The sequence below is a fragment of the Mirounga angustirostris genome, unplaced genomic scaffold (assembly GCF_029215605.1).
Source record: "Mirounga angustirostris isolate CCGP_5_RB_7025 unplaced genomic scaffold, mMirAng1.0.hap1 SCAF_1, whole genome shotgun sequence".
In the NCBI taxonomy this organism is placed as follows: Eukaryota; Metazoa; Chordata; class Mammalia; order Carnivora; family Phocidae; genus Mirounga; species Mirounga angustirostris.
The window spans coordinates 70,538,851-70,564,601 of record NW_026991709.1 but is presented as its reverse complement, the minus strand read 5'-3'; the positions used below and the strand labels follow the sequence as shown (position 1 = coordinate 70,564,601).

At 39.2% G+C, this 25,751-nt stretch overlaps 1 protein-coding gene across 1 annotated transcript in view; it reads left to right on the top strand.

The window, feature by feature from the left end:
* The window catches only part of RNF168 (ring finger protein 168), a 58,174-nt gene that overhangs the window by 12,265 nt on the left and 20,158 nt on the right, over window positions 1-25,751 (top strand). The window contains exons 2-5 of the mRNA XM_064576052.1: window positions 7,919-7,995; window positions 14,115-14,294; window positions 16,377-16,498; window positions 24,740-24,821. Coding sequence (XP_064432122.1) covers window positions 7,919-7,995; window positions 14,115-14,294; window positions 16,377-16,498; window positions 24,740-24,821 — 461 coding nt within the window. The remainder of the gene's footprint in view (window positions 1-7,918; window positions 7,996-14,114; window positions 14,295-16,376; window positions 16,499-24,739; window positions 24,822-25,751) is intronic.

The following is a 25,751-nucleotide window of genomic DNA, read 5'->3' as shown; positions in this document are numbered from 1 at the left end:
TGGAAAGCTGGCTCACTCTCCGGCCTCTTGTAAAGGCATTAAAACCACTCAGGAGGGCTCTCTACCCTTCTGACCTAATTACTTCCCAAAGCTTCACCTCCAAATACTATAGGGTTAGATTAGGGTTTCAACATAGAATTTGTCGGGGGGACACCTTCAGTTCATTTACAACATGCTCACCAACATTTGGTGTTATCTATTTAATTTTAACCATTCTGATTGTAGTCCAATCTCATTGTACTTTTAATTTGCATTTCCTGGTGACTGATGGTGTTGAATCATTTATATATCTTCCATTATGAAGTGTCTGAATCTTTTGCTTCTTAAGTTATCTTTGTGTATTATTATTTTTTAAAGATTTTATTTACTTATTGTGCTTATTTTCTTAATGGTGTCTTGATGAGCTGAAAATTTTTTTCAAGATCTTTTTTTTTTTTTTTCTTTAAGTAATCTCTACACCCAACGTGGGGTTCAAACTCACAGCCTCAGGACCAAGAGTCTCATGCTCCACTGACTGAGCCAGCCAGGTAGTCTTTTGAGCTGAAATTTTTATTTTTTATTTATTTTATTTATTTATTTTTAAAGATTTTATTTATTTATTTATTTGACAGAGAGAGAGACAAAGCGAGAGAGGGAACACAAGCAGGGGGGTGGGAGTGGGAGAAGCAGGCTTCCCGCCAAAGCAGGGAGCCCGATGTGGGGCTCTATCCCAGGACCCTGGGACCATGACCTGAGCCAAAGGCAGATGCTTAACGACTGAGCCACCCAGGCGCCCTGAGCTGAAATTTTTAATTTTCATGAAGTCTAATTAATGAACTTTTCCTTTTATGGTTATGACTTTCTGTGTCCTAAAAAACTTTATCCTCTGTAGTAATATTAAAATATTTCTGGGGCACCTTGGTGGCTCAGTCAGTTAAGCATCCAGCTCTTGGTTTTGGCTCAGGTCATGATCTCATGGGTCATGGGATTGGGCCCCACATCAGGCTCTGGGCTCAGCAGGGAGTCTGCTTGGGATTCTCTCTCCCTCTTCCCATCCCCTACCCCACCACCCCCACGCACACACCTGCACTCTCTCTCAAATAAATCTTTGAAAAAAGTATTTCTATGTTTTTTTCTAAAATCTTTATAAAGTTTTAGCTTTTGTTTAGGTTTATGGTCCATTTCAAATTTTTTGAATATTGTGTGAGATAGAGGTTGAGGTTAATTTTTTCCTATACGAATATCACTTATTCCTGTATCTTTATTGAAACGGCTTTCCTTACACAGTTTGGGTCTATTCTGTTCCATTGATTTGTTGATTTTAATGTTAAAATCACACTGTTGATTGCTGTGGCCATATAGAAAGTCTTGAAGTCACATAGTAATAGCTCTCCAACTTTATTATTATTTTTCATGTTTGTTTTGGGTATTCTAGGTCCTTTCTATTTTCATGTAGATTTTTTTCATCAACCTGTCATTTTCTAGCAAAAGCATAGTAGGGGTTGATTTGGGTTGTGTTGAATCTTTAGATCAATTTGGGGAGAATTGACATTGTAACAACATAGAGCCTTTGTACCTATGAAAATAGGCTCTCTCTCCATTCATTAGGTCTTCAGTTTCTCTCAGTAATATTTTATAGTTTTTTGTTGAGGACCAATTATATGTTGTTATATGTTGAATTGTATTTTTCTTAAAAAGATATGTTGAAGTCTAGCCTCTAATGCTTCAGACCTTATTTGGAAATAGAATCTTTACAGAGTTAGTCAAGTTTAGGTCATTGGTGTTGTGGGTCCTAATCCATTGTGACTGGTGTCCTCATTAAAAGGGGAAATTTGAGGGCGCCTGGGTGGCTCAGTTGGTTAAGCGACTGCCTTCGGCTCAGATCATGATCCTGGAGTCCCAGGATCAAGTCCCGCATCGGACTCCCTGCTCAGCAGGGAGCCTGCTTCTCCCTCTGACCCTCCCCCTTCTCATGTGCTCTCTCTCTCTCATTCTCTCTCTCAAATAAATAAAATCTTTAAAAAAAAAAAAAAAAGGGAAATTTGAGGGGCGTCTGGGTGGCTCAGTCGTTGGGCATCTGCCTTCAGCTCGGGTCGTGGTCCTGGGGTCCTGGGATCGGGCCCCGCATCGGGCTCCCTGCTCGGCAGGAACCCTGCTTCTCCCTCTCCCTCTTCCCCTGCTTGTGTTCCCTCTCTCACTGTCTCTCTCTCTCTGTCAAATAAATAAAATCTTTAAAAAGGTGGGGGGATTTGAACAGAGACAGACACACACAGAAGGAGGATGATATAAAAATCCACAGTGGGTTCCCTCTCTCGCTGTGTCTCTCTGTCAAATAAATAAATAAAATCTTAAGAAAAGGGCTCCTGGGTGGCTCAGATGGTTAAGTGTCTCCTTCGGCTCAGGTCATGATCTCAGGGCCCTGGGATCAAGTCCCGCATCGGGTTCCCTGCTCAGTGCAGAGCCTGCTTCTCCCTCTCCCTCTGCCACTCCCTCTGCTTGTGCTCTTCTGTCTATCTCTCTGTCAAATAAATAAATAAAATCTTTAAAAAAAAAATCTTTAAAAATAAATAAATAAAATATGGATTTCCGGATTGTTTGTGAAGACAGAGGGTTCGAGTGATTCATCTACAAGCCAATGAATACCAAAGATTGCTGGTAAACCACCAGAAACTAAGAAGAATCAAGGAACCCTACAGGCTTTAGAAGAAGATTAGATGAACAAATTTAATTGGGAGAAGAAAACTTTATTTCCATGATGATGCAAGCAGAATCAAATTGAGTGATGAAAGTAATTTTATAAACAACTTAATTGTTCAAGTTAGGTTTATTGTGATTTTTGGTTTTGGTCCAGTTTTGAACATTCAGTTCTTTGATTAACTCGGATTTTTCTTTCAGAATAAAATAAAGAGTATGAGGATAAAATTCCTTTTTTTTTTTTTTAAAGATTTTATTTATTTATTTGACAGAGAGAGAGCGCGAGAGCAGGAACACAAGCAGGGGGAGTGGGAGAGGGAGAAGCAGGCTTCCTGCCGAGCAGGGAGCCCAATGTGGGACTCGATCCCAGGACCCTGGGATCATGACCTGAGCCGAAGGCAGACGCTTAACGACTGAGCCACCCAGGCGCCCGAGGATAAAATTCCTTTAGTGAATCTTGGCTGCTCAGGAAGAACACTCACTGTAAGACAGCAATATTAAGTACAGTGGGAAAATTTAATTTAATTCTCTATTGATTTATGTATTTGCAAATAACTCCTCCCAGTTTGTTGTTTGTTTTTAATTTTGTAATGTTTGATATCATATAGAAGTATTAAAAAACAAAATTTAGGGATGCCTGGGTGGCTCAGTCGGTGAAGCGTCTGCCTTCGGCTCAGGTCATGATCCCAGGGTCCTGGGATCTAGTCCCACATCAGGCTCCCTGCTCAGCGGGGAGCCTGCTTCTCCCTCTGCCTGCCTCTCCTTCTCTCTAACAAATAAATAAATAATAAAAAGAAACTGGGGAAAAAATCTGTAAAAAAAAAAAAATAAAAAATAAAAAACAAAATTTAACCAAGTAAATTTGAAGATGTAATTGACTTCATTGAACGATTCATGACTTGGGCAGCATCTCACCCAGCAAGCAGTAGAGGGCTCCTCTGAGCTGCAGGGAAGGAAAGGCAGAGAAGAGCCATTTAAAAAATAATGGGGTGCCTGGGTGGCTCAGTTGGTTAGAGTCTGGCTCATGATTTCGAATCTGGTCACAATCTTAGGGTTGTGGGATCGAGCCCCACATCAGGCTTGGCACTCAGCGTTGAGTTGGCTTGAGATTCTGCTTGAGATTCCCTCTGAACCTCTCCCCCCACACCCACCCACTCTCACTCTTAAATAAAAACAGATAAATATTTAAAATAAATTAAAAACACATAAATATTTTAAAACATTTAAAGCATAAAAACAAATAATAATTTATTAGCAAGGAATGCAGTGTTTAGGCAAGGTCGCCCTCCTAAGGGGAAGGGGCCTCTCAGGGTATTGCCTACAGGAAATTCCAGTTTGGGTGGTTAAAGGTTACATTTGAGGGGGATGAAGCTGAAGTTAGGTTAGATATTAAATCTTGGTTTACTGTTATGGAACCTTAACTGTCTCCATTATAGCCCTGTGGTTTTCTTTTTTCTTTTCTTTTTTAATGTTTATTCCAAAGCCATTTTAAATCTTTAAGTAAAAATCCAGTGTTGCCACCCAAAACATTAACAATGGGTGATTATCCAAGGTGGCTTTTGTTCTACAAAATGACCACAAAGAGCATGCTACTCTCTAAGGGAAGGAAACAAACCATCCTCCTGTAGTTTTCTTTTTCTTTTTTTTTTTTCTTTTTTTTTTTTTTTAAAGATTTTATTTATTTATTTGAGAGAGAGAGAATGAGAGACAGAGAGCATGAGAGGGAGGAGGGTCAGAGGGAGAAGCAGGCTCCCTGCCGAGCAGGGAGCCCGATGCGGGACTCGATCCAGGGACTCCAGGATCATGACCTGAGCCGAAGGCAGTTGCCTAACCAACTGAGCCACCCAGGCGCCCCTCTTTTTTTTTTTTTTTTAAAGATTTTATTTATTTGACAGAGAGAGATACAGCGAGAGAGGGAACACAAGCAGGGGGAGTGGGAGAGGGAGAAGCAGGCTTCCCGGGGAGCAGGGAGCCCGATGCGGGGCTCAATCCCAGGACCCTGGGACCATGACCTGAGCCGAAGGCAGACGCTTAACGACTGAGCCACCCAGGCGCCCCCCCCCCTTTTTTTTTTTAAGATTTTATTTATTTGACAGAGAGAGAAATCTCCCAATTTTAAATGCTGGCACTGAATGGGCACATAACACATGTCTGCAGGCTTTACATGGCTTGCAGACCAGCAGTTTGCAAATTCGTAGAAGAACTAAAAACAGTAATGTAACTCCGTAACAGGTAGCAATGAAGTATGTCAAATTCTTATTTAAGCTGTTGAGAAGGATTCATTTGAGGCAATACAGTGGGAAATACAGGAGTGAGAAATATATGTCTCCTGAAAAAAATAGTAGGGGCTAGAAACGAAGCCCAGGAAGACAGGAGGGACAGCAGCACTTCAATGATAGCACTTTGAAAAAAGGAGGATAGGGTATGTGTAGAGAGGTAGTGTAATACCAGATGTGACAGCTCAGGGGGTGGCAAATTTTTCCCATAAAGGGCAAGATAATAAATATTTTATGCTCTGTGGGCAATGAATGTAGTCTTTGTTGCAGTGACTCAACTCCTGCCATTGTAAGCACAAAACCAGCCATTGATATAGATGAGTGCCTCTGTTCCAATAACACTTCCTTTACAAAAAAATATGAAGGCCAAACTTGGCCGGACTCTTGATTTCGGCTCAGGTCATGATCTCAGAGTCATGAGGCTGAACCCTGCCTGGGGCTCCACGCTCAGTGGAGAGTCAGCTTGAGAGCTCTCTCCCACTCCCTCTGCTTCTCTCCCAACTCGCTTTCTCTCTAAAATAAATAAATAAATAAATGAATAAATAAAATCTTTAAAAAAGAGATTTGAGTGGTAAATTTTCTGTTATATGCATTTTACCACCATAAAAACAACAACAATCAAAACTTCTGTTGAAAAGAAAACTACAGGGGGCGCCTGGGTGGCTCAGCCGTTAAGCGTCTGCCTTCAGCTCAGGTCATGATCCCAGGGTCCTGGGATCGAGTCCCACATTGGGCTCCCTGCTCTGCGGGAAGCCTGCTTCTCCCTCTCCCACTCCCCCTGCTTCCTCTCTCGCTGTGTCTCTCTGTCAAATAAATAAATAAAATCTTAAAAAAATAAAATAAAATACGGATTTCCGGATTGTTTTGAAAAAATCAGAAAATATGGCAAGGACGACCCAAGTTTCCCCGGGGCAGTAGTCAGCTGGAGTTGAGTAGTAGCTGCCCCTGTAAAAGAGCAGTTGTGTTCTCTTTTTCTAGATTTAACTCGAGATGATTTTTTTCCCCTCATTGTGACTTAGTGTTTCTTTAATCCTGTAGATTCGTTTGAAATGTCCGATGATCCTTGGTTTTACTTTCACATTTAAAAATGAGGCCCTTCAAAAAAATAAATAAAAATGAGGGCCTAGAATAACGCTCCTTGTACGTATATTGGCAGTGGTGACTGGCAGACATTGTTTGAGGTTATGCTTGGCTGTTACGCTTCGCCACCGTACGTGCCACATTTTAGAGGGCTTTGTTCTGTGTCACCACCTCTCATATTAGCTCTCTGGCCCTGTCCAGACAATTCAGTTTCTTTAAAAAATAACTTTTGAGGGGCTCCTGGGTGGCTCAGTGGGTTAAACATCTGATTCTTGATTTCTGCTCAGGTCATGATCTCAGGGTTGTGGGGTTCAGCCCCTGGTCAGGCTCCACTCCCAACGGGGAATCTGCTTCTCTCCCTTTCCCCGTCCCCTGCTCACGCAAGTTCTCATGCTCTCTCTCAAATAAATACATAAATAAAATTTTTAAAATAACTTTTGAGGGGCACCTGGGTGGCTCAGTTGGTTAAGCGACTGCCTTCGGCTCAGGTCATGATCCCAGGGTCCTGGGATCGAGTCCAACATCGGGTTCCCGGCTCAGCGGGGAGCCTGCTTCTCCCTCTGACCCTCTCCTCTCTCGTGCTGTTTCTCTCTCGCTCACTCTCCAATAAATAAATAAATAAAATCTTTAAAAAAATAAATAAATAAAAATAACTTTTGAGTGTGCATATATGCACTTACACACACATGTAGGAAGAAATGCCTACCAGCCAAGTATTCTGATTTAACAGATGGTGAACTTTTAATTCCCTGTCCCACACTTACTCACTGTGGTCTCTATTGTGCCTTGTGTTTTTGAGTCTGAGCTGCTCTTCCAGTATACGGGGCAGATCTCCTAACTCACTTTCCTTTCCAAAGGTTGCATTTTTCTTCATTCTGATGTATAAGTTGTCTCTTTTACATCACCATCCCATTTTCTAGAAATTTGTTAAAGTTTCCTGTTAACTGATTGACCCTTCCCTAATCTCTTTGCTGTTGTAAGATTACTTTTTAAAAATGCCTTTAATACTGTTATTTTAATAGATTCTAGAACAAGAGTTAAGTATATGTATTCATGTGCCATTCTGAACCAGAAAACCTCTGGACTTTCTTTTTCTTTTTCTTTTTTTTTTTTTTAAGTTTATAATCTCTACACCCAACATGGGGCTCAAACTCATGACTCCAAGGCTCCTGGGTGGCTCAGTTGGTTGAGTGACTGGCTTCAGCTCAGGTCATAATCCCAAGGTCCTGGGGCAGGGTCCTGCGGAGCAGGGAGCCTGTTTCTCCCTCTGCATCTCTCTCTCTCATGAATAGATAAATAAAATCTTAAGAAAAAAAAACTCACGACCCCAACATCAAGAGTTACACACTCCACTGACTGAGTCAGCCAGGCACCCCTGGACTTTCTTTTAAAATGAAATTCCAGGAGTGCCTGGGTGGCTCAGTTGGTTAAGTGTCTGCCTTCAGCTCAGGTCATGATCCCAGGGTCCTGGGATTGAGCCCCTTGTTGGGCTCCCTGCTCAGGGGAGAGTCATCTTCTCCCTCTGCCCCTCCCCCACTTGTGTGCATGCTCGCTGTCTCGAATAAATAAATCTTTAAAAAATAAAATAAAGTGGAATTTCATAGGGGCTCATGGCTGGCACAGTCAGTAGAACGTGCGACTCTTGATCTCGGGGTTGTAAGTTTGAACTATATGTTGGGTGTAGAGTTACTTAAAATTATTTTAAAAATAAAATCTTTAGAAAAAAATAAAATGGCACTCCACAGAGAAGGTATTGCTATAGCTATTAATAATTGTACATTTATTCTAATTTCACGTTTTCATATTAATACAGGTTTAATGAAAAACCAAAGCTAGCCATAAAATTCTGTGTTGCCTATAATATTATTTTCTTTCTTGATCTGAAACAGTTGATGACTGTCAGCCAGTTCGCTTATTAAGTAGACCCGGGGAATTGAGAAGAGAGTATGAGGAGGAGATAAGCAAGGTAGGTACTAAGTAGTTATTCTTTTTTGGAAGAATTCTCTTGTGTTTTCAGTTTCAGATTTTACATACAGTTTTGTGTTTGTTTAAAAAAATATTTTATTCATTTTTAGAGACAGGGTGTATGCATGTACCATGGTGGGGGAAGGGGCAGAGGGAAAGAGAGAGAGAGACTCTTAAGCAGGCTCCATGCTCAGCACTCAGTGCGGTGCCCCATGAGGGGCTTGATCCCATAACCCTTAGATCATGACCTGAGCCAAAATCGTTTAACTGACTGAGCACCCAGGTGCCCCATATATGCCTGTATAAATAATATATATTGAAATATAAATTTTTTTTAAAGATTTTATTTATTTATTTGAGAGAGAGAATGAGATAGAGAGAGCATGAGAAGGGGGAGGGTCAGAGGGAGAAGCAGACTCCCCGCCGAGCAGGGAGCCCGATGTAGGACTCGATCCCGGGACTCCAGGATCATGACCTGAGCCGAAGGCAGTGGTTTAACCAACTGAGCCACCCAGGCGCCCGAAATATAAATTTTAATGTACTTTACAAAGGCTCTGGTTTTTACATTTTTTTTTCTTTTTCTTTCTTTCTTTTTTTTTTTTTAAGATTTTATTTATTTGACACAGAGAGAGATAGCGAGAGCAGGAACACAAGCAAGGGGAGTGGGAGAGGGAGAAGCAGGCTTCCCGCTGAGCAGGGAGCCCGATGTGGGGCTCGATCCCAGGACCCTGGGATCATGACCTGAGCTGAAGGCAGACGTGAAACGACTGAGCCACCCAGGCGCCCCTGTTTTTTACATTTGTTCACAGTAGTTACTAGCTTTATTTATATATAATTTGTGCTCTTATGTGATAGATTTTTTTTCATTTTCCCTTCCCATTTTTATTAATTTAGTTGTATATTTTTTAAATGTGTAGAATATTAACATGCACCCCAAAGTAAAAATAACATAAAAAGTTATTCTCAGAGTGGATACTCCCTCCTGTACCTTATCCACCCTGTGTCCACCACACTGTAGATAACTAATTTTATCACTGTGTAGTTTATCCTTCCTTTGGTGTTTTTTGTAAAGATCAATAGATATATAACTACTCTTGTTTATTGAATATTGCATACTATATATTCTTTTGAACTTTGCTTTTTTTACTTGGTAATATCCCCTGGAAATCAGTCCATATTATTCAAGAGAGGGTAAGATAGTAAGATAGTTTCCAGTATTTTCTAATTACAAATAATACTGCAATACTGTGCATATAGATCTTCAGGGTAAATTTCTAGACGTGAGATTGCCAAGTTTCAGGTAAATGACATGTAGATTTGTTAGAACTGCCAAATTCTCCTTTATAGGGGTACCATTTTGCATTTTCAATGAGAATGCCTGTTTCCAAACACCCTTGCCAACAGAGTACTGTCAGGCTTTTAAATTTTTGCTAATCTGATGGGTGAGAAATGGTATTGGCATAGTTTTTCTTTTAAAAAAATACTTTGTTGAGGTAGAATTTATCTGTAGTAAATTTCAGTATAGGAAAATTTACTAATTTTAGATATACAGTTTTTTTTAAAGAAAAAAATTTTTTAATGATTTTATTTATTTATTTATTTATTTGAGAGAGAGAGAAACAGCATGAGAGGGGAGAGGGTCAGAGGGAGAAGCAGGCTCCCAGCTGAGCCAGGAGCCCTATGTGGGACTCGATCCCAGGACTCCAGGTTCATGACCCTAGCTGAAGGCAGTCACTCAACCAGCTGAGCCACCCAGGCGCCCGGTATGCAGTTTGGTAACTTTGTTTAACCCAAGGTCACAAAAGTTTCTTCCAAAATTTGTTTTAGTTCTTGTGTTTAGATCTGTAATCCATTCAGTTAGTTTTTGAGTATGACATGAGGTAGGAGTTGAGATTGATTTTTTTTTTTCCTCATACAAATATTCCCTTATTCTACCCCCATGTATTGTAACGAGCATCTTTTCCCCAGTAAATTGTCTGTGAACCTTTTAGAATATCAAGTGACCCTAAGTCTGGGTCAGTTTCCTCCAAGGGTGTTAGATTATGTTAGCTCCAGGCTTAAAACTAGGAGGAGCAGTTTGTCTGATTATGTTCACTCTCCAGTTCCTTTGGTGGTTGCTTATTATATAATTTCCAGTTTTTATTTTTTATTTTTTATTTATTTTTTTATTAAAGATTTTATTTATTTATTTGAGAGAGAGAGAATGAGAGACAGAGAGCATGAGAGGGAGGAGGGTCAGAGGGAGAAGCAGACTCCCTGCCGAGCAGGGAGCCCGATGCGGGACTCGACCCTGGGACTCCAGGATCATGATCTGAGCCGAAGGCAGTCGCTTAACCAACTGAGCCACCCAGGCGCCCTAATTTCCAGGTTTTAAAATTCTATTCTGTTGGAAGATGTCTTCCACCAGTGTTTTACTCCAGCATTACTAGAAGCTGGAAGTTGTATCTGTGCAGATTTACTTGCTATTTTTCTTATTATGAGGAAAATTATATTTTCATATAATTAAGGGATATTTTTATAATTTTTGCGGGGTGAATTGTCCATGTCTTTTGCCAATTTTTCTACATCATTTTTGTCTTCTCACCTGTTAAAACTACTAACTGGTTATTATTTCTTTATGTGGATGTAATTGAGTTTTGCTTATTTTATATCTTGCTAGCTTGTGAATTTTTTATTGAGTTAGTTTGTTTTTTTTTTTTTAATTTATTTGAGAGAGAGAGGATGAGAGAGAGCAAGCACATGAGAGGGGGGAGGGTCAGAGGGAGAAGCAGACCCCCTGCTGAGCAAGGAGCCCAATATGGGACTCGATCCCGGGACTCCAGGATCATGACCTGAGCCGAAGGCAGTCGCTTAACCAACTGAGCCACCCAGGCGCCCTGAGTTAGTTTTTGATAGTGATTCTTAAGCATTTAATTATGAAAGATTTTTTTCATTTCCCTGAAGCTTTGAGCTTAAAGGATGGAAAAAGGGTGATAGATTATGGATATCTTATTCCATTGGGGCTGCTATAACAAAAATACCATAAACTGGTTGGCTTAAACAAAAAACATTTATTTCTCACAGTTCTGGATCTGGAAAGTACAAGATTGAGGCACAGGCAGATCTGCTGTTGGATGATGGCCTGCTTCCTGGCTTGCAGACAGCTGCCTATTCGTTATGTCCTCACATGGGAGAGAAAGATTATTTCTCTCATGTTTCTTCTTTATAAGGATGCTAATCTCTTTCATAGGGGCTTCACCCTTATAACCCAGTTACCTCCCAAAGGCCCTTACCTCCACATATTGTCACATCAGGGATTAGGGCTTCAGCATATGAATTTTGGGGGACACAAATAATGAGTGTAGATGAGGAGAGCATGAAGGGCTAATTGTGAAGAACCTAATGGGAAAAGAGGGGGGTAATGTTTACAGAAGAGCATATAAAGTATAAACATCTAAAGGTTTTACATTATTTTTTCTTACTGGGTCTTCAAAACCTTTTGTGTATTTTGTACTTAATACTACGTATAGATTTGGACTAGTCACAGTTCAACTACTCAGCTGCCTTTGCTAGTGGCTACTGTATTGGACCGTGCAAGTTCCAGAAGACCTAAAATAATAGTTATGATGGCCGGGGCACCTGGTGGCTCAGTCGGTTAAGTGTCTGCCTTTGGCTCAGGTCATTATCCCGGAGTGCTGGGATCGAGTCCCGCATCGGGCTCCCTGATCAGTGGGAAGTCTGCTTCTCCCTCTCCCTCTACTCTTCGCCCCGCTGTGCACTCTCTCTCTCTCTCAAATAAATAAGTAAAATCTTAAAAAATAAATAAATAGTTATGATGGTTAACTTAATTGTCAACATATGGTCTAAGCAGTGTCCTTAAGTAAGGGTTTTATTTTATTTTTTTAAAGATTTATTTATTTGAGAGAGAGAAAACATGAGCAGGAGGGGCAGAGGGAGAGGGAGAAAGAATCTCAAGCAGAGTCCACACTGAGCTTGGAGCCTGACGTGGGGCTCAAGCTCACAACCCTGAGATCACGACCTGAGCTGAAACCAAGAGTTGGGTGCTTAACTGACTGCACCACCCAGGTGCCTCCTTAAGTAAGGGTTTTTTGGTTTTTTTTTTTTTAAGATTTATTTATTTGTCAGAGAGAGCGAGAGAGCACAAGCAGGGGGAGCGGCAGGCAGAGGGAGAAGCAGGCTCCTTTGTCTAGCAAGGAGCCCGATGCAGGACTCGATCCCAGGACCCTGGGATCATGACCTGAATCGAAGGCAGATGCCCAACCGACTAAGCCACCCAGGCGTCCCTTAAGTAAAGGTTTTAAAGGAATAATCTAGTCCTTACAACAGTGTTGTGAGAATAGGTTCTATAAAGATGCTTTTGACTAGAAGTAAAAGAAACCCAACTTAAACTACCTTAAATAAGAACATTGTAATTAACTGGAATTCCAAAGGTAGTAGGGGCTTCAGGGTTGGTTTCATTCAGAGCTCTAGCTCCATTTTTTTGCTAACTTCTGTCAGGTACTTTAGTTCAGGCTAATAGCAAAATGGCTGCACAGTTTTGAACCTCAGGTGCATATCCAACATGCGGAGGAAGGAACAGCAGTCTTTTCCTATGACTTTCTTTTAAGAGCAAGAAAACTTTGTCTTTATTTTATTTATTTTATTTTTTCAAAGATTTTATTTATTTATTTGACAGAGACACAGCAAGAGCAGGAACACAAGCAGGGGGAGTGGGAGAGGGAGAAGCAGGCTTCCCACGGAGCAGGGAGCCCGATGCGGGGCTCGATCCCAGGACCCTGGGATCATGACCTGAGCCGATTAACGACTGAGCCATCCAGGCGCCCCGAAAACTTTGTCTTTAACAAACTTACCCTTATGTCTCCTACACTTGAACTGGATCAAGGACTTATTCTTGAGTCAAATCCTTTGGATTTCTAAAATGGTTCTTGTATTATTTCTTTCAGGAAGTATAGTTTAAATGACCACAAGCATGGCCTTAAGTCTTAGAATTTGAGTTTGAGTCTCCACTCTGCCAATTAATGATCTAAGAAAGTTACTTGCTTTTCTGTGTCTGTTTCCTCATCTGTAAATCACATAATCACCATTGTGGCTGCTGCTTCAGCAGCCACTCCACTCCTGCCAACTAGGCCTGAGGGATTCTTCCTAACTTCAGGGTTAGACCCTGATTAGTCTCAGTTTTTATCATTCCATCCCCTTTGTTAGTGTTTGGTTCAGAAATCTGGGCCTAAGTTAGTAAGCACATAGCATTGAGTTAACCAGGGAAAGGTATTACCTAGAGACATTTCCACAAATATTATAACAGTGTAGTTGAAAGTTTGGTAGGACTGCGGTGAAGAGGGATGGTGGTTTGATCAAGATTTCCATTGGGCTGATTAGGGAAGGCTTCCTTGAAGAGACATCTTGAACTGTTTGGCAGGAATTTGCCTTCAGATTTGTACTCCATTTGAAACATTTTAATTCTTGCCAATTTGTTCTTTTTTATTACTTTTACCATTCTTCTTGAGAAATATTGCAAGTAAGGGGTGCCTGGGTGGCTCAGTCGGTGAAGCGTCTGCCTTCAGCTCAGGTCATGATCTCCACATCCTGGGATCGAGCCCTGTCTCGGGGTCCTGATCAGCAGGGAGTATGCTTCTCTCTATCTCTCTCTCTCCCTCTGCCTCTCCCCACTGCTTGTTCTCTCTCTCAAATAAGTAAATAAACTAAAAAAAAAAAAAAAGAAAGAAATATTGCAAGTATACGGTCACCTGGGAGGCTCAGTTGGGTAAGTGTCTGACTCTTGATCTCAGCTCAGACCTTGGCATCAGGGTCATGAGTTCAAGCCCTGTGTTGGGCTCCACACTGGACATAGGGCCTACTTTAAAAAAAAAAGGAATGTTGCAAGTATATTAAAAAAGTTCAGAGAAGGGCGCCTTGGTGGCTCAGTTGGTTAAGTGACTGCCTTCGGCTCAGGTCATGATCCTGGAGTCCCGGGATCGAGTCCCACGTCGGGCTCCCTGCTCAGCAGGGAGTCTGCCTCTCTCTCTGACCCTCCCCCCTCTCATTCTCTCTCTCAAATAAATAAATAAAATCTTAAAAAAAAAAAAAAGTTCAGAGAAGTGTTCTTTATTAATCATTTTTAAGGTGGAGGCAGAGCGACGAGCCAGTGAGGAAGAAGAAAACAAAGCCAGTGAAGAATACATACAGAGATTATTAGCAGAGGAGGAAGAGGAGGAAAAACGACAGGCAGAAAAAAGGCGAAGAGAGATGGAAGAACAAGTGAAAAGTGATGAAGAACTAGCAAGGAAGCTAAGCATTAATATTGTAAGTTTTAGGAGAGAACTTTGAAGTATTAATGTTCCTATTGCTTTAGACTATGTGGTTTTCTTTCTTTCTTTCTTTTTTCTTTTCTTTTCTTTTCTTTTCTTTCTTTCTTTTTTTTTTTTAAAGGATTTACTTATTTTAAAGAGAGCATGAACCGAGGGGCAGAGGGAGAGGGAGAGAGAATCTCAAACAGACCCCACCCCGAGCGCGGAGATCACAACCTGAGCTGAAACCAAGTCAGCCACTTAACCAACTGCGCTTCCTGACTATGTGGTTTTTAAAGATCTGAGGAAGTGTTCACCATGACTAGAAGCAATTTCTGACATATTTGCTCTACTTAAAACAAATTTTTTTTTGCATATTGTTAAATTTTTTGCATGTTACATATTTGCTCTGTTAGTAAATTCAGAGTATGTAGGAAAGCTATTAAAAGTGAAAGCTTCCTCTCTCCCCTCCCACTTCTGTATTCTCATTCCTGTTCCATTACTAAATTAGTCTCTTTCCCCAAAAGTTAGCACTATTAACAGTGCTAACTTCTATATTTTATATTTTCTTACCTAAAAAGAATGTATCAATCACACTGTTTTTTCCTTGCCTTTTTTGACTTGATATATCTTAGAGATTGTTCCTGTAAATACATATAGTCTTATCTAATTCTTTTTAAGAATGGCATAATATTCCATTGTATGGATGCAAATCACTTTTTGAAAGTGAAGCACATTAAATTTTTAAGTAATACACTAGACTTGGATTTTATTATCTTGCTGTAGTTAAATTACTACATGAAGAGAAGAAAGGATGATAAAACCATACTTTAAGACTTGAGGGTACAGTGGGACCCAGTGATTTGGAAGAACCTGGCAGAATCACCTGGGGTTCTTTTAAAATACAAATTCCCGTACCTGTTCTAAATCTACTGCATCAGATTCTCTGGGTTGGGATTTAGGGAATACCATTCCCAGAGGCATCTAGGGAAGCCTGGTGTACATTGAGGTTTGAGAGCCTCTAAAAATAATTCTTCCGCTTTTAAACAACAAATACCTTAAAATATACTTACCCAAACAAAGTATATCCAGAATTGGGATTTTTTTTTTTTTTTGAGAGGCCTACTATTCATAATAGTGTACCCAAGTTTTAGATTATATGCCCCCCCCCCCTTTTTTTTTTAGAGGGAGAGAGAGAGAATCCCAGGCAGGCTCCATGCCCAGCACAGAGCCTAACATGGGCCTGGAGATCATGACCTCAGCCACAGTCAAGTCAGAAGCTTAACCAGCTGAGCCACCCAGGCACCCCTGCCCTCTTTAATATATATATATCTTCTTTTTAAAATTTTAGTAGAATAGTTTTGAAAAGGTACACAATCAGGAAATTAAAGACATTGATCAATAGAAAAACAAATGACATAGGTAAGAAAATACATCAAAGAGGAGAATTTGGGGTCATCTTTACCTGTCAAGGGTCTTGTTCCAAACCTTCTTGTTTTTAACAGGAATTAAAACAGTAGATCTATTGATATTTTATAAGAATTCTGGGTTTACTTGAGAAAGTTTGGTGGTCCAGGGCCAAATGTCTACCATCACTAAGTATATTAATTTCTCCAGTAGTGTAGTGAGAAGCTTGTGAGACTGGGATAGCAAGTAAATATTTATGATATTGGTATGCTCTTAAATCCCTAAATTAAATTATTTTTACATAAAATTACCTTTTATTCCAGGTATATCCACAACTCTTTGAATTTTCCCCTATAGATTAAGGTAGCTATAATTATATGAAGCCATTCATTAGAAAAATGGTAGCTATAATTATATGAAGCCATTCATTAGAAAAATGATTATTATTGTATCATCATGCCCTTTGTGCTTTATAATGCAAAGTAAAAATGTAATTAATGTAGACCAACTTGGATGGACATAATCCTATTTATACTAATTTATGCATGGTCAGTTATTCAAAGGATGTGTAAAATTTAAATGTGAGCATAATTCCTGAAAAATTTCATTGTGGATTCTGAATTAGTCAAAATAATAGCCTATTTTATTACAATTTCTTTAAATAATGTCTGTTACGCTTTTTCTGTTGAAGAACAATTTCTGTGATGGAAGTGTCTTGGCTTCTCCCTTGAATTCCAGAAAATCTGATACAGTCACAACCAAGTCTCAAAAGAAAAGTAAGAACAAACAAACAAATACTGGAGATATTCATAAGTAAGTGAACATGAATATGTATGTATGTATGTATGTATTTAGAGGGAGAGAGAGAAAGACAGAGCGTGTGCACAGATAGGGGGTTGGGGAGGGCCAGTGGGAGAGGGAGAGAGAGAATCTTAAGCAGACTCCATGCCCAGAATGGAGCCCAGTATACGGCTTGATCTCACAACCCTGAGATCATGACCTGAGCCAAAATCAAGAGTCAGATGCTTAACTGACTGAGCCACCCAGGTGCCCCTATCAGTTATTTATTGATCACTTACTGTATGCTGGTGTTTTTGCTTATACAGTCTGCTGATTGTTAAAATTTGGTCCATGAACTTTGCCTGAAAACTCTCCAGGTGGTCTGAGATGGTCTCAGATTGATGTAAAGTGAAAATAAGGGTGCTAGCTTAGATGCCTGGTTATCCTGAAGAGAGATATGAAGTCTTGTTTTGTTTTAAGAGAGAGGGGAAAGAGTGGGGAAGGGGAGGCAGGGGGAGAGGGAGAGAATCCCAAGCAGGCACCAACACCCAGCGCAGAGCCTGACACAGGGCTCAGTCTCACAACCCTGAGATCATGACCTGAGCCAAAATCAAGAATCAGATGCTTAGCCAACTGAACCACCTAGGTGTCCCTGAAGTCTTTTTTATCTTGATGCCTCAGGATTTTCATGTTCCTATTTTCTCAGAATTAACCATTTGGATTCCTTTTTCTCTTGGTTTAGATTCACATGAGAAAAGCTAGTCCCATACAAGGTCATCCTCACTGAAAAAGTTTATAACTTGGCATCTAGGTCATTCCCCCACCCTTTTTTTCTCAGTTTATGCACTATATTTCTTCTCTACTATACAAAAAACATGAGTCAGGTAGTCAGTAGTGATTTAGTAGTGGTGTGGATTTAGTCTCCTCACAGTGCCCCTCCAGGAGCAGGTAGAGTTGATGATTTTATTAGTATATAAGCTTTCCCATACTAATTAACAGTTGGAAAAGTTTAAGAACCACAATCTAGAGTTTAAAAACAGGGGCAGCTGGCTGGCTCAGTTGGTAGGTCATGCAACTCTTAATCTCAGGGTCATGAGTTCAAGTCCCACGTTGGGTGTGGAGCCTATTTTAAAAATAAATTAGTAAAAATATGTAAGGGGTTTTGGCTCAGTTGAATAAATATGTGCAGGTAATTTACCTCCTTCCAAAACTCATAGAAATTTTCATTTTGGAGCAGGGAGATGGAGATTTGGGGGGGCAGTTAAATGAGATTGCTATTTTTTTTTATTTTTTTTATTTTTTAAAGATTTTATTTATTTATTTGACAGAGAGAGAGGCAGCGAGAGAGGGAACACAAGCAAGGGGAGTGTGAGAGGGAGAAGCAGGCTTCCCGCGGAGCAGGGAGCCCGATGCGGGGCTCGATCCCAGGAGCCTGGGATCATGACCTGAGCTGAAGGCAGACGCTTAACGACTGAGCCACCCAAGAGCCCCGGAGATTGCTATTGAAAGAGAAAAACAGATGTCTCAGTATCAGTATTGTTAATGCTGATGTTATGCAAAGTAGAAATCAAGAGAAAAACCATTAAGAGAAAAGCAGAGATATTTCATATTGATGTAATATTGTTCTGCTTAAAGGATGTAACTGTCATGAATCTTCACGTACCTAAATATATACTTTGAAATATATAAAGATAGAAATTTACTAGAAATACAAAAATGGACAGGTGAATTTAAAAGCAGAAATTAAAGAAATTGAGAAACTAGTAGATTAAAGTTAAAGCAAAGTTAAAAACAGATAACGTCTAATCTCTAGAACATATAAGAATTCTTATATAACTTAAAAGACAACCCAGTTTCAAAATGAGCAAAGGACATGAATAGACATTTCTCCAATGATGTATGTATGGCCAATAAGCACATGAAAAAGATGCCCAATATTAGTAGTCATTATGGAAATGCAAATCAAAACTACAGTTAGATACCACTTCATATTCACTAGGATGTCTATAATCCAAAAAGAGGAAAATAAGTGTTGGCAAGGATCGGAGAAATTGGAATCTTGTACGATTACTGGTGAGGAAATAAAATGGTGCAATTTGATAGTTCCTCAGAAGGTTAAACAGAATTACCATATGACCCAGCAATTCCATTCCTACCTATCTACTCAAAAGAATTGAAAACCGGAATTCTAACAAATATTTGTACATAGATGTTTCTGTCAGCACTTCAGACAGCCAAAGGATGGACAAATGCAAATGTCCATTGAAGGATGAATGGATAAACAAAATGTGGTATAATCCATACAACAGAATATTACTCAGCTCTAAAAAGGAGTGACATACTGATACATGCTGTAACATAAATGAACCTCAGAAACATGATAAGTGAAGTAAGCCAGACAAAAAGGGGCTGCCTTTTATACAATTTTATTTATATGAAATCGCTAGCGTAGGTACATGTGTAAAGACAGAAAGCAGGTTTGTAGTTGCCAGTGGCTGGGGAGTGGTGGGGATGGGGAGCTACTGCTTAACACATGCATGGTTTCCTTTGGGGATGATGAAAGCATTTTGGAACTGAGTAGAGGTGATGGGGTTTTACAACTTCATAAACATACTAAGATGCCACTGAACTGTACATTTTTAAATGGTTAATTTTGTGTCATAGGATTTCATCTCAAATTTAAAATGATTAACAAAAAGACCACTCAAGTGTTTGAAAATTAAGAAAAACTGCTAAGTAATTCATTGGTTAAAGAAATCTTGATGGAAATAATAGAACTGAAAGTATTATACATCCAAACTTTTGGAAGGTAACTGAAGTGGTATTTAGAAAACCTTAAATGACATATCAGAAAAAGGGAGAAACAGGACATCTGGGTGGCTCAGTCAGTTAAGTGTCTGCCTTCGGCTCGGGTCATGATCCCAGGGTCCTGGGATCCAGTTCCGCATCGGGCTCCTTGCTCAGCAAGGGGACCTGCTTCTCCCTCTGCCTGACGCTCCCCCTGCTTATACTCTCTTTCTCCGACAGTAAATAAAATATTTCAAAAAAAGAAAGAAAAGGGAGAAAGGCTGAAAATAAATTATTTATTCCTTCCTTCCTTCCTTCATTTATTTATTTATTTTAGAGACAGAGGGAGGAACAGAGCGGGAGGGAGTGGGAGGGGAAAGAATCCCAGGCTGACTCTGAGCTAAGCGCAAAGCCCAGTGCAAGGCTCTGTCTCATGATCCTGAGATCATGACAGCCTAAACCAAGAGTCAGACACTTAACTGACTAAGCCATTCAGGTGCCCCAAGAATATATTTAAAATGACAATTCCAGGAATACATTGCTGGCTTAATATTAGATGATGATTTAATGTTAACCTATTAACTATTAACCATTTAAATATCAAAAGCATGAGAATGAGAATTCTTAATAAAGTGGGAATAGGAAGAAACTTACCTGTTAAAGGATATCTACTAGGAAATTTATACCAGATATCATACTTTATGGTAGTAAATGGAAATCATTCCTGTTAAGGAAAATACAAAGGTGGCCTGCCATTTACCACTTCTGTTCAGTGTTGTGCTAGAGATTTCAGTCTGCACAGTAAGACAATAAAAGGAAACAAAAGGTAATGAGCTTGGAAAAGAAACCATTCTTAATAGAGGTGGAATATAGCAAATACATTGAAAATCTGAGAGGTCAGAGATACACTTTTAAAATCAAGAGTTTAGCAAGTTTGGTGGATGCAAAATCTACAAAAAGTCTGTTGGAAATGTAACTTAAGATTCAGTTTATTATAGCATTAGAAAATAAAAAGTGCTTAGAAATAAATTTACTGCAAAATCTGTAGGACCTTATGGAGAATATTATAAAATTTTATCATATTAAAGAAATATGCAGGATTCGTGGATTGGAAGATATCTAATATTACAGTGATGCCAAATGTCAGATCTCCCCAAACTGATCAACAGATTCAGTGCAATTGAAATCACAATCCTAACCTTTTTTAAAAAATTTTTATTGTTATGTTAATCACCATACATTACATCATTAGTTTTTTATGTAGTGTTCCATGATTCATTGTTTGTGCATAACACCCAGTGGTCCATGCAGAACGTGCCCTCTTTAATACCCATCACCAGGCTAACCTATCCTCCTACCTCCCTCCCCTCTAGAACCCTCAGTTTGTTTTTCAGAGTCCATCGTCTCTCATGGTTCGTCTCCCCCCAATCCTAACCTTTTTTTAAACTTGACATACTGAATTAAAAATTTATATGGAAGAGAAAGGGCTTTCAGATACTGCCAAAGAGAGATAAAATGTGTGGTGGAGAGTTGGATGCTTTAAAATGTACAAGTAAATATATGTGGTATTTGCACAGGGATGGATAAACAAAATAATTGAGGCAATGTAATAGTTTAGAAATACAGCAATTTATGCAGCCTCCGTGAGGGCTTTGGTGTTTCTAAAATATGTCCACAAATTCTTTGATACTACTCCCTTAAAAAGACAGAGCCCAATTCTCCACCCCTTGAATGTGGGCTGGACTTAAGTATACAAATAGAATTACCCAAAGAGACATTGTACATTTGGGGGACTAAGTTCTAAAAGGCACTGTGACTTTTTTCTTTTGGATTACTTGCTGTGGAAAATTTAGCTGCCCTGTTGTGAGCAGCCCTATGGAGAGGCCCACATGGTAAGGAACTGGGGACTTCTGCCAACAGCCAGTAAAGAAGTGGGACCTCCAGAATAACCTTTGTGAGTGAGCTTTCTTGGAAGGTGATCCTCTAGCCCCAGTCAAGCCTTTAGATGACTGACCAACATTTTCACTAGACCCTGATAAGAGATCCTGAGCTAGAACCACCAGCTAAGCTGCTCTTGGATTCCTGACCCTCAGTAGCAGTGAGATAATGTTTGTTGTTTTAAGCCACTAAGTTTTGGGGTACTTTGAGTAACCAGTACAGTAGTTGTCATTGCTCATGTTGGGAGCAATGGGAAAAGGATGAATTTGTCAATAAATGCTGCTGGGACAATGGACTGTATGAGGAAAGAATGAGCTTGGATCTCTACTCATACTATATATAACAATTAAGGCGAATGAAAGATCTTATTAAAAAGACAAACTATAAAACTTTAGAAAGATAATGAAGGAGATTATCTTTGGGGAAGGATATTTTATTTTTGGAAGATTTTATTTATTTGCCAGAGTGCGAGCGTGTGCACAAGCAGGGGGAGCAGCAGGGAGAGGGAGAAGCAGACTCCCTGCTGAGCAAGGAGCCCGATGCGGAACTGGATCCCAGGACTCTGGGATCATGACCTGAGCTGAAGGCAGATCCTTAACCAACTGAGTCACCCAGGTGTCCTGGGGAAGGATATTTTAAAGAGCAAAAAATAATTAGATTATAAGATTAAGAATGTTTTTTATCAAAACACCTTTAGAGGATAAAATGATGATCTATAAGAAGATATTTTAACTTGGGGCGCCTTGGTGATTCAGTAGGTAAGCATCTGACTCTTGATTTCAGCTCAGGTCTTGATCTCATGAGTGAGTTCAGGCCCATGTTGGGCTCCACGATGGGTATGGAACCTACTTACAAAAAAAAAAAAAAAAGAAAAAGAAATTTTAACTTACTTAACTGAAAAAAGGTAATGTACTATTACAGAAATACCCACCTCTGAGTAAGAAAAAGATCAGTAGAAAAATAGGTAAAAAATTTTGACTTCATAGAAAACGAAACCTGAAAGTTAATATATATTTGAGAAGATATTGAACCTTATGAGTAATTAAGGAAACACAAATTAAAATCACAGTGAGGTAGCATTTCAAGCTCATCCTATTGGAAAAATTAAGCTTTCTGGCAATATTAAGTGTCATAGACGATAAGGAGCACTTACATATTAGGTGGAAATGTAAAAGGTTGATACTCTAGGACTCTGGGGTGTAGATGCCAAAGAAACCCTAGAAGATATGTACAGGAATGTTCCCAGCAGTGCTATTCATAATAGCAAAGAGCCAAAGCAGCCAGATGTCTCCAAGTAGAGCTGAGTACTATCCAACAGTCAATATGAATCTAGCTGAGGACAACATGCATAAATCATGAAAATGGGTGAAGAAAAAAAGCTGGTAGAATACATGTAGTATGATTCTGTATATGTAAAGGTCAAAATGCAGTACTAAGCAATTCATGTTTAGGGATTCAAATGTGTGATAAAACTATTTTAAAAGTAAGAAAAAACTCTGGATAGTCATTGTCTCTGAGGTGGGGGACAAAGAGGAGGCCCCATAAAGGATTTTAAAATCAGTGATCCCCCCCCACTTAAACCATTGATAAGTTTTGGGTTTTTATGATAATATAAAGATTTAAAACTTTTAAAAATGGTAACATACATATATTAAAGTGCACTAATCTTAAGCGTAGTTTGGTGAATTTTTACCTATGTATAAACCATCCTCCAGATTAAGCTACAGAATATTTTCAAAAGGTTCACTGGTATCCTTTCCCAGTCAGTATCCCTCTCCCTGAACCACTATGTATTCTTACATATGTTTTGTAACTCTTCTCTTGTAAACCGTTTGTTTTCATGATGTAGACTGAGACATACTCTCTTAGATCTTTAAGAACTTAAGTGAAAAAAGGAAGTCACAGAATATGATTGTTTTAAAAAAGAGATAGTGCGTATTATATAGAAATCATATTTTTAAAGCAATTGGTTACGTATGAGGAAGCAAATTGGAATGGAAAGGGATGATGGTATATATGTCTTATATTTCTGTTTACTTTTTTAGGATGAGCATGTATTCATACATTACCCAGTTATCATAAAGAATATTCAGGACAGTTCATAAATCTTTCTTGATTATGTTGAATAAGTATCTGGTCACGTTTTCTCTGCTTATGGATTTCAAAAAAAAACTATTATGCTATAGTAATTCTTTTTTGGTAACTAATATCCAACTTTGGCAGAAGGGATTCTTCGGCTTTGGGAAACAAAATGAGACTAGGTGGCTCAGTCGGTTAAGCATCCAACTCTTGATTTGACTCAGGTCATGGTCTTAGAGTCTTGGGATCGAGCCACATGTCCCACAGGTCAGGCTCTGTTGGGCATGGAGCCTGCTTAAGATTCTCTCTCTCCCTCTGTCTCTGCCCTTACCCTCATGTGCACACACGTGCGCATGCTCTCAAAAATAAATAAATAAATAAATAAAAGGGACTAACCCTGGGCTCCTGTTTTCTCTTATCAATTGAAAAGGTAGTTCTTGTACTTACAAGTTTGCAGAGTAAGTATTTAGATTGAATCAACTAAATGTGTGGTGTAGGTACTCTAATCTATAAGGGATATTATTCTTTGCTCTTTATATGACATCTTTGTCTAGATTTTTATTTTTCCACATACTCGTTGGTACTTTGGACACAGTGGAACTTATGGTTTTACATATTATTTGCAATCAGACATTTTTCTGTTGTTCTCTTTAATTATAAAAACAACAGCTAGATACTCCTTGAAAATCACCCAAAGTTACCACCACTTGAAGACAGCCAACATTTTAGGACATTTCTGCCATTTTTAAGCATAGTTGTATATATGTTTAGATTTTTTACAGTTTTTTAAGTATACCTACCATCTCATAACCTGTCCTTTTATTCCCATTTTTTTACAGCATTTTTCATCAGAGTACAAACTTTCATGTTTTCAGTGGCAAACAGCCTATTAGAGATGCTTAGAAGTTTAGAGATGCCCTTACACTCATGTATTGATGTATCTGTATTTCTCTAGGCAGACAGTTGATATAAAATATGTATCTAAGAAAATCTGTATACCAAAGTGGTAGAGAATCTAATTATGAGTGCTTTCCCAATAGTAGACATTAAAAATGTAGTAAACAGCCAGAATTCGTGGCATTAAAAAGAAACATCTCCTTTCTCCTGATTTAAAATGTCATTTCCATTACTTTTGGAAAGACTTTATAGTCTTGCGTTGTTTCGATGCTAATCTACCTTTTGAAATTTTTTTTGAGAATTAAGAAATATTTAGATTTGACTTTTACTTCCTTTTCTGCTGTTTTTCACTAAAATATAGTACTCAGCCTTTTAAGTTTTGCTTGGGAATTAGGCCAAAATAACCTGAGACAAGGAGATAAAATACATTCTTTCTGATCAGTCAGCCAAACAGCAGACCAGACAACCTTTACATAAGTAGGTAATCTGGCTTATTATGTTGGTTACATGCCACTTGTCTGTCAAACCATTCAAACTTTGGTAAACCTTTTTTTTTTTTTTTTTTTGGGTAAGGTATTTGTCACCTAAATCTCAGTTTGGGTCAGCATCACAGTTTGAAATTGTACAAGAAAGGAGGAAGGACTCCACGTCTAAGGTATGTGGATACTAAAGATGTTCTCAGTTTGGCAAGTTTACTAATGCTATAGATTGCTAATATTTGTAGTTTCCTAACTTTTTTTTTTTAGTCACTCTGGTATATGGAATACCCTTTCTTAGTCATCTTAGGCTCACCTAGACTAGGAGTCAACAAACTTCTCTAAAGGGCCAGATAATAAATATTCTGTGGCCCTGTGGTCTCTGTCACAACTATTCAACTCTGCTGTTTTCGTGTGAAAGCATCCATAGACAATACATAAACTAATAGACTTCTCTTTGATCAAGTAAAACTATTTATAAAAGCAAGCAGCAGGCTGAATTTGGTTCATGGGCCATGGTTTGTGGATCCCTGGCTTAGACAATCAAACTCGCAAAACCAAATAGGCTACCCCTGGTCCCAGCTTCAGTTTAAGGGAGAATTAGAGGATGAGAAACAAAGCATGCTAGTAGGGTAGCGTCAGGCATGTCTGTGCAGCAAGAGTCTTCGCTATAGAGCTCCTAAGTGAGAGCCTGGGAATGAGACAATGCAGAGAATGTGGTAATCACCCTGGCTTAGAAGCCCTGTGCTCCATAAAGAGTCAGTTATTAACAACCAATGGGTGTAGCTTCCAGGGGTCCTGGGAAGGAACACAGCAGGTCGGAAGAGTTGTAAGTCACAGAAGCCCCAAGATTTGGTTTCCCATTGGGTACTTAGAGATCACTCATAGTTCTCCTAGTATAGATGCAATTCACCAGGAAGGTCATTTTTACCATAAGCTATGTGGCCTAGTAACACAGGTCACTAGGTTTCCAGGAGAATAGAACTAGGAAATGTGAGCTGACACCAAGGTTCATTTCCTACAGAGAAGTTTTGTTAACCCTTCACTAGGAGGTTCCTAAATTTTTTTAAAACTCAGCTAGGTAGTTTAAAACCTATCATTTAATTGGC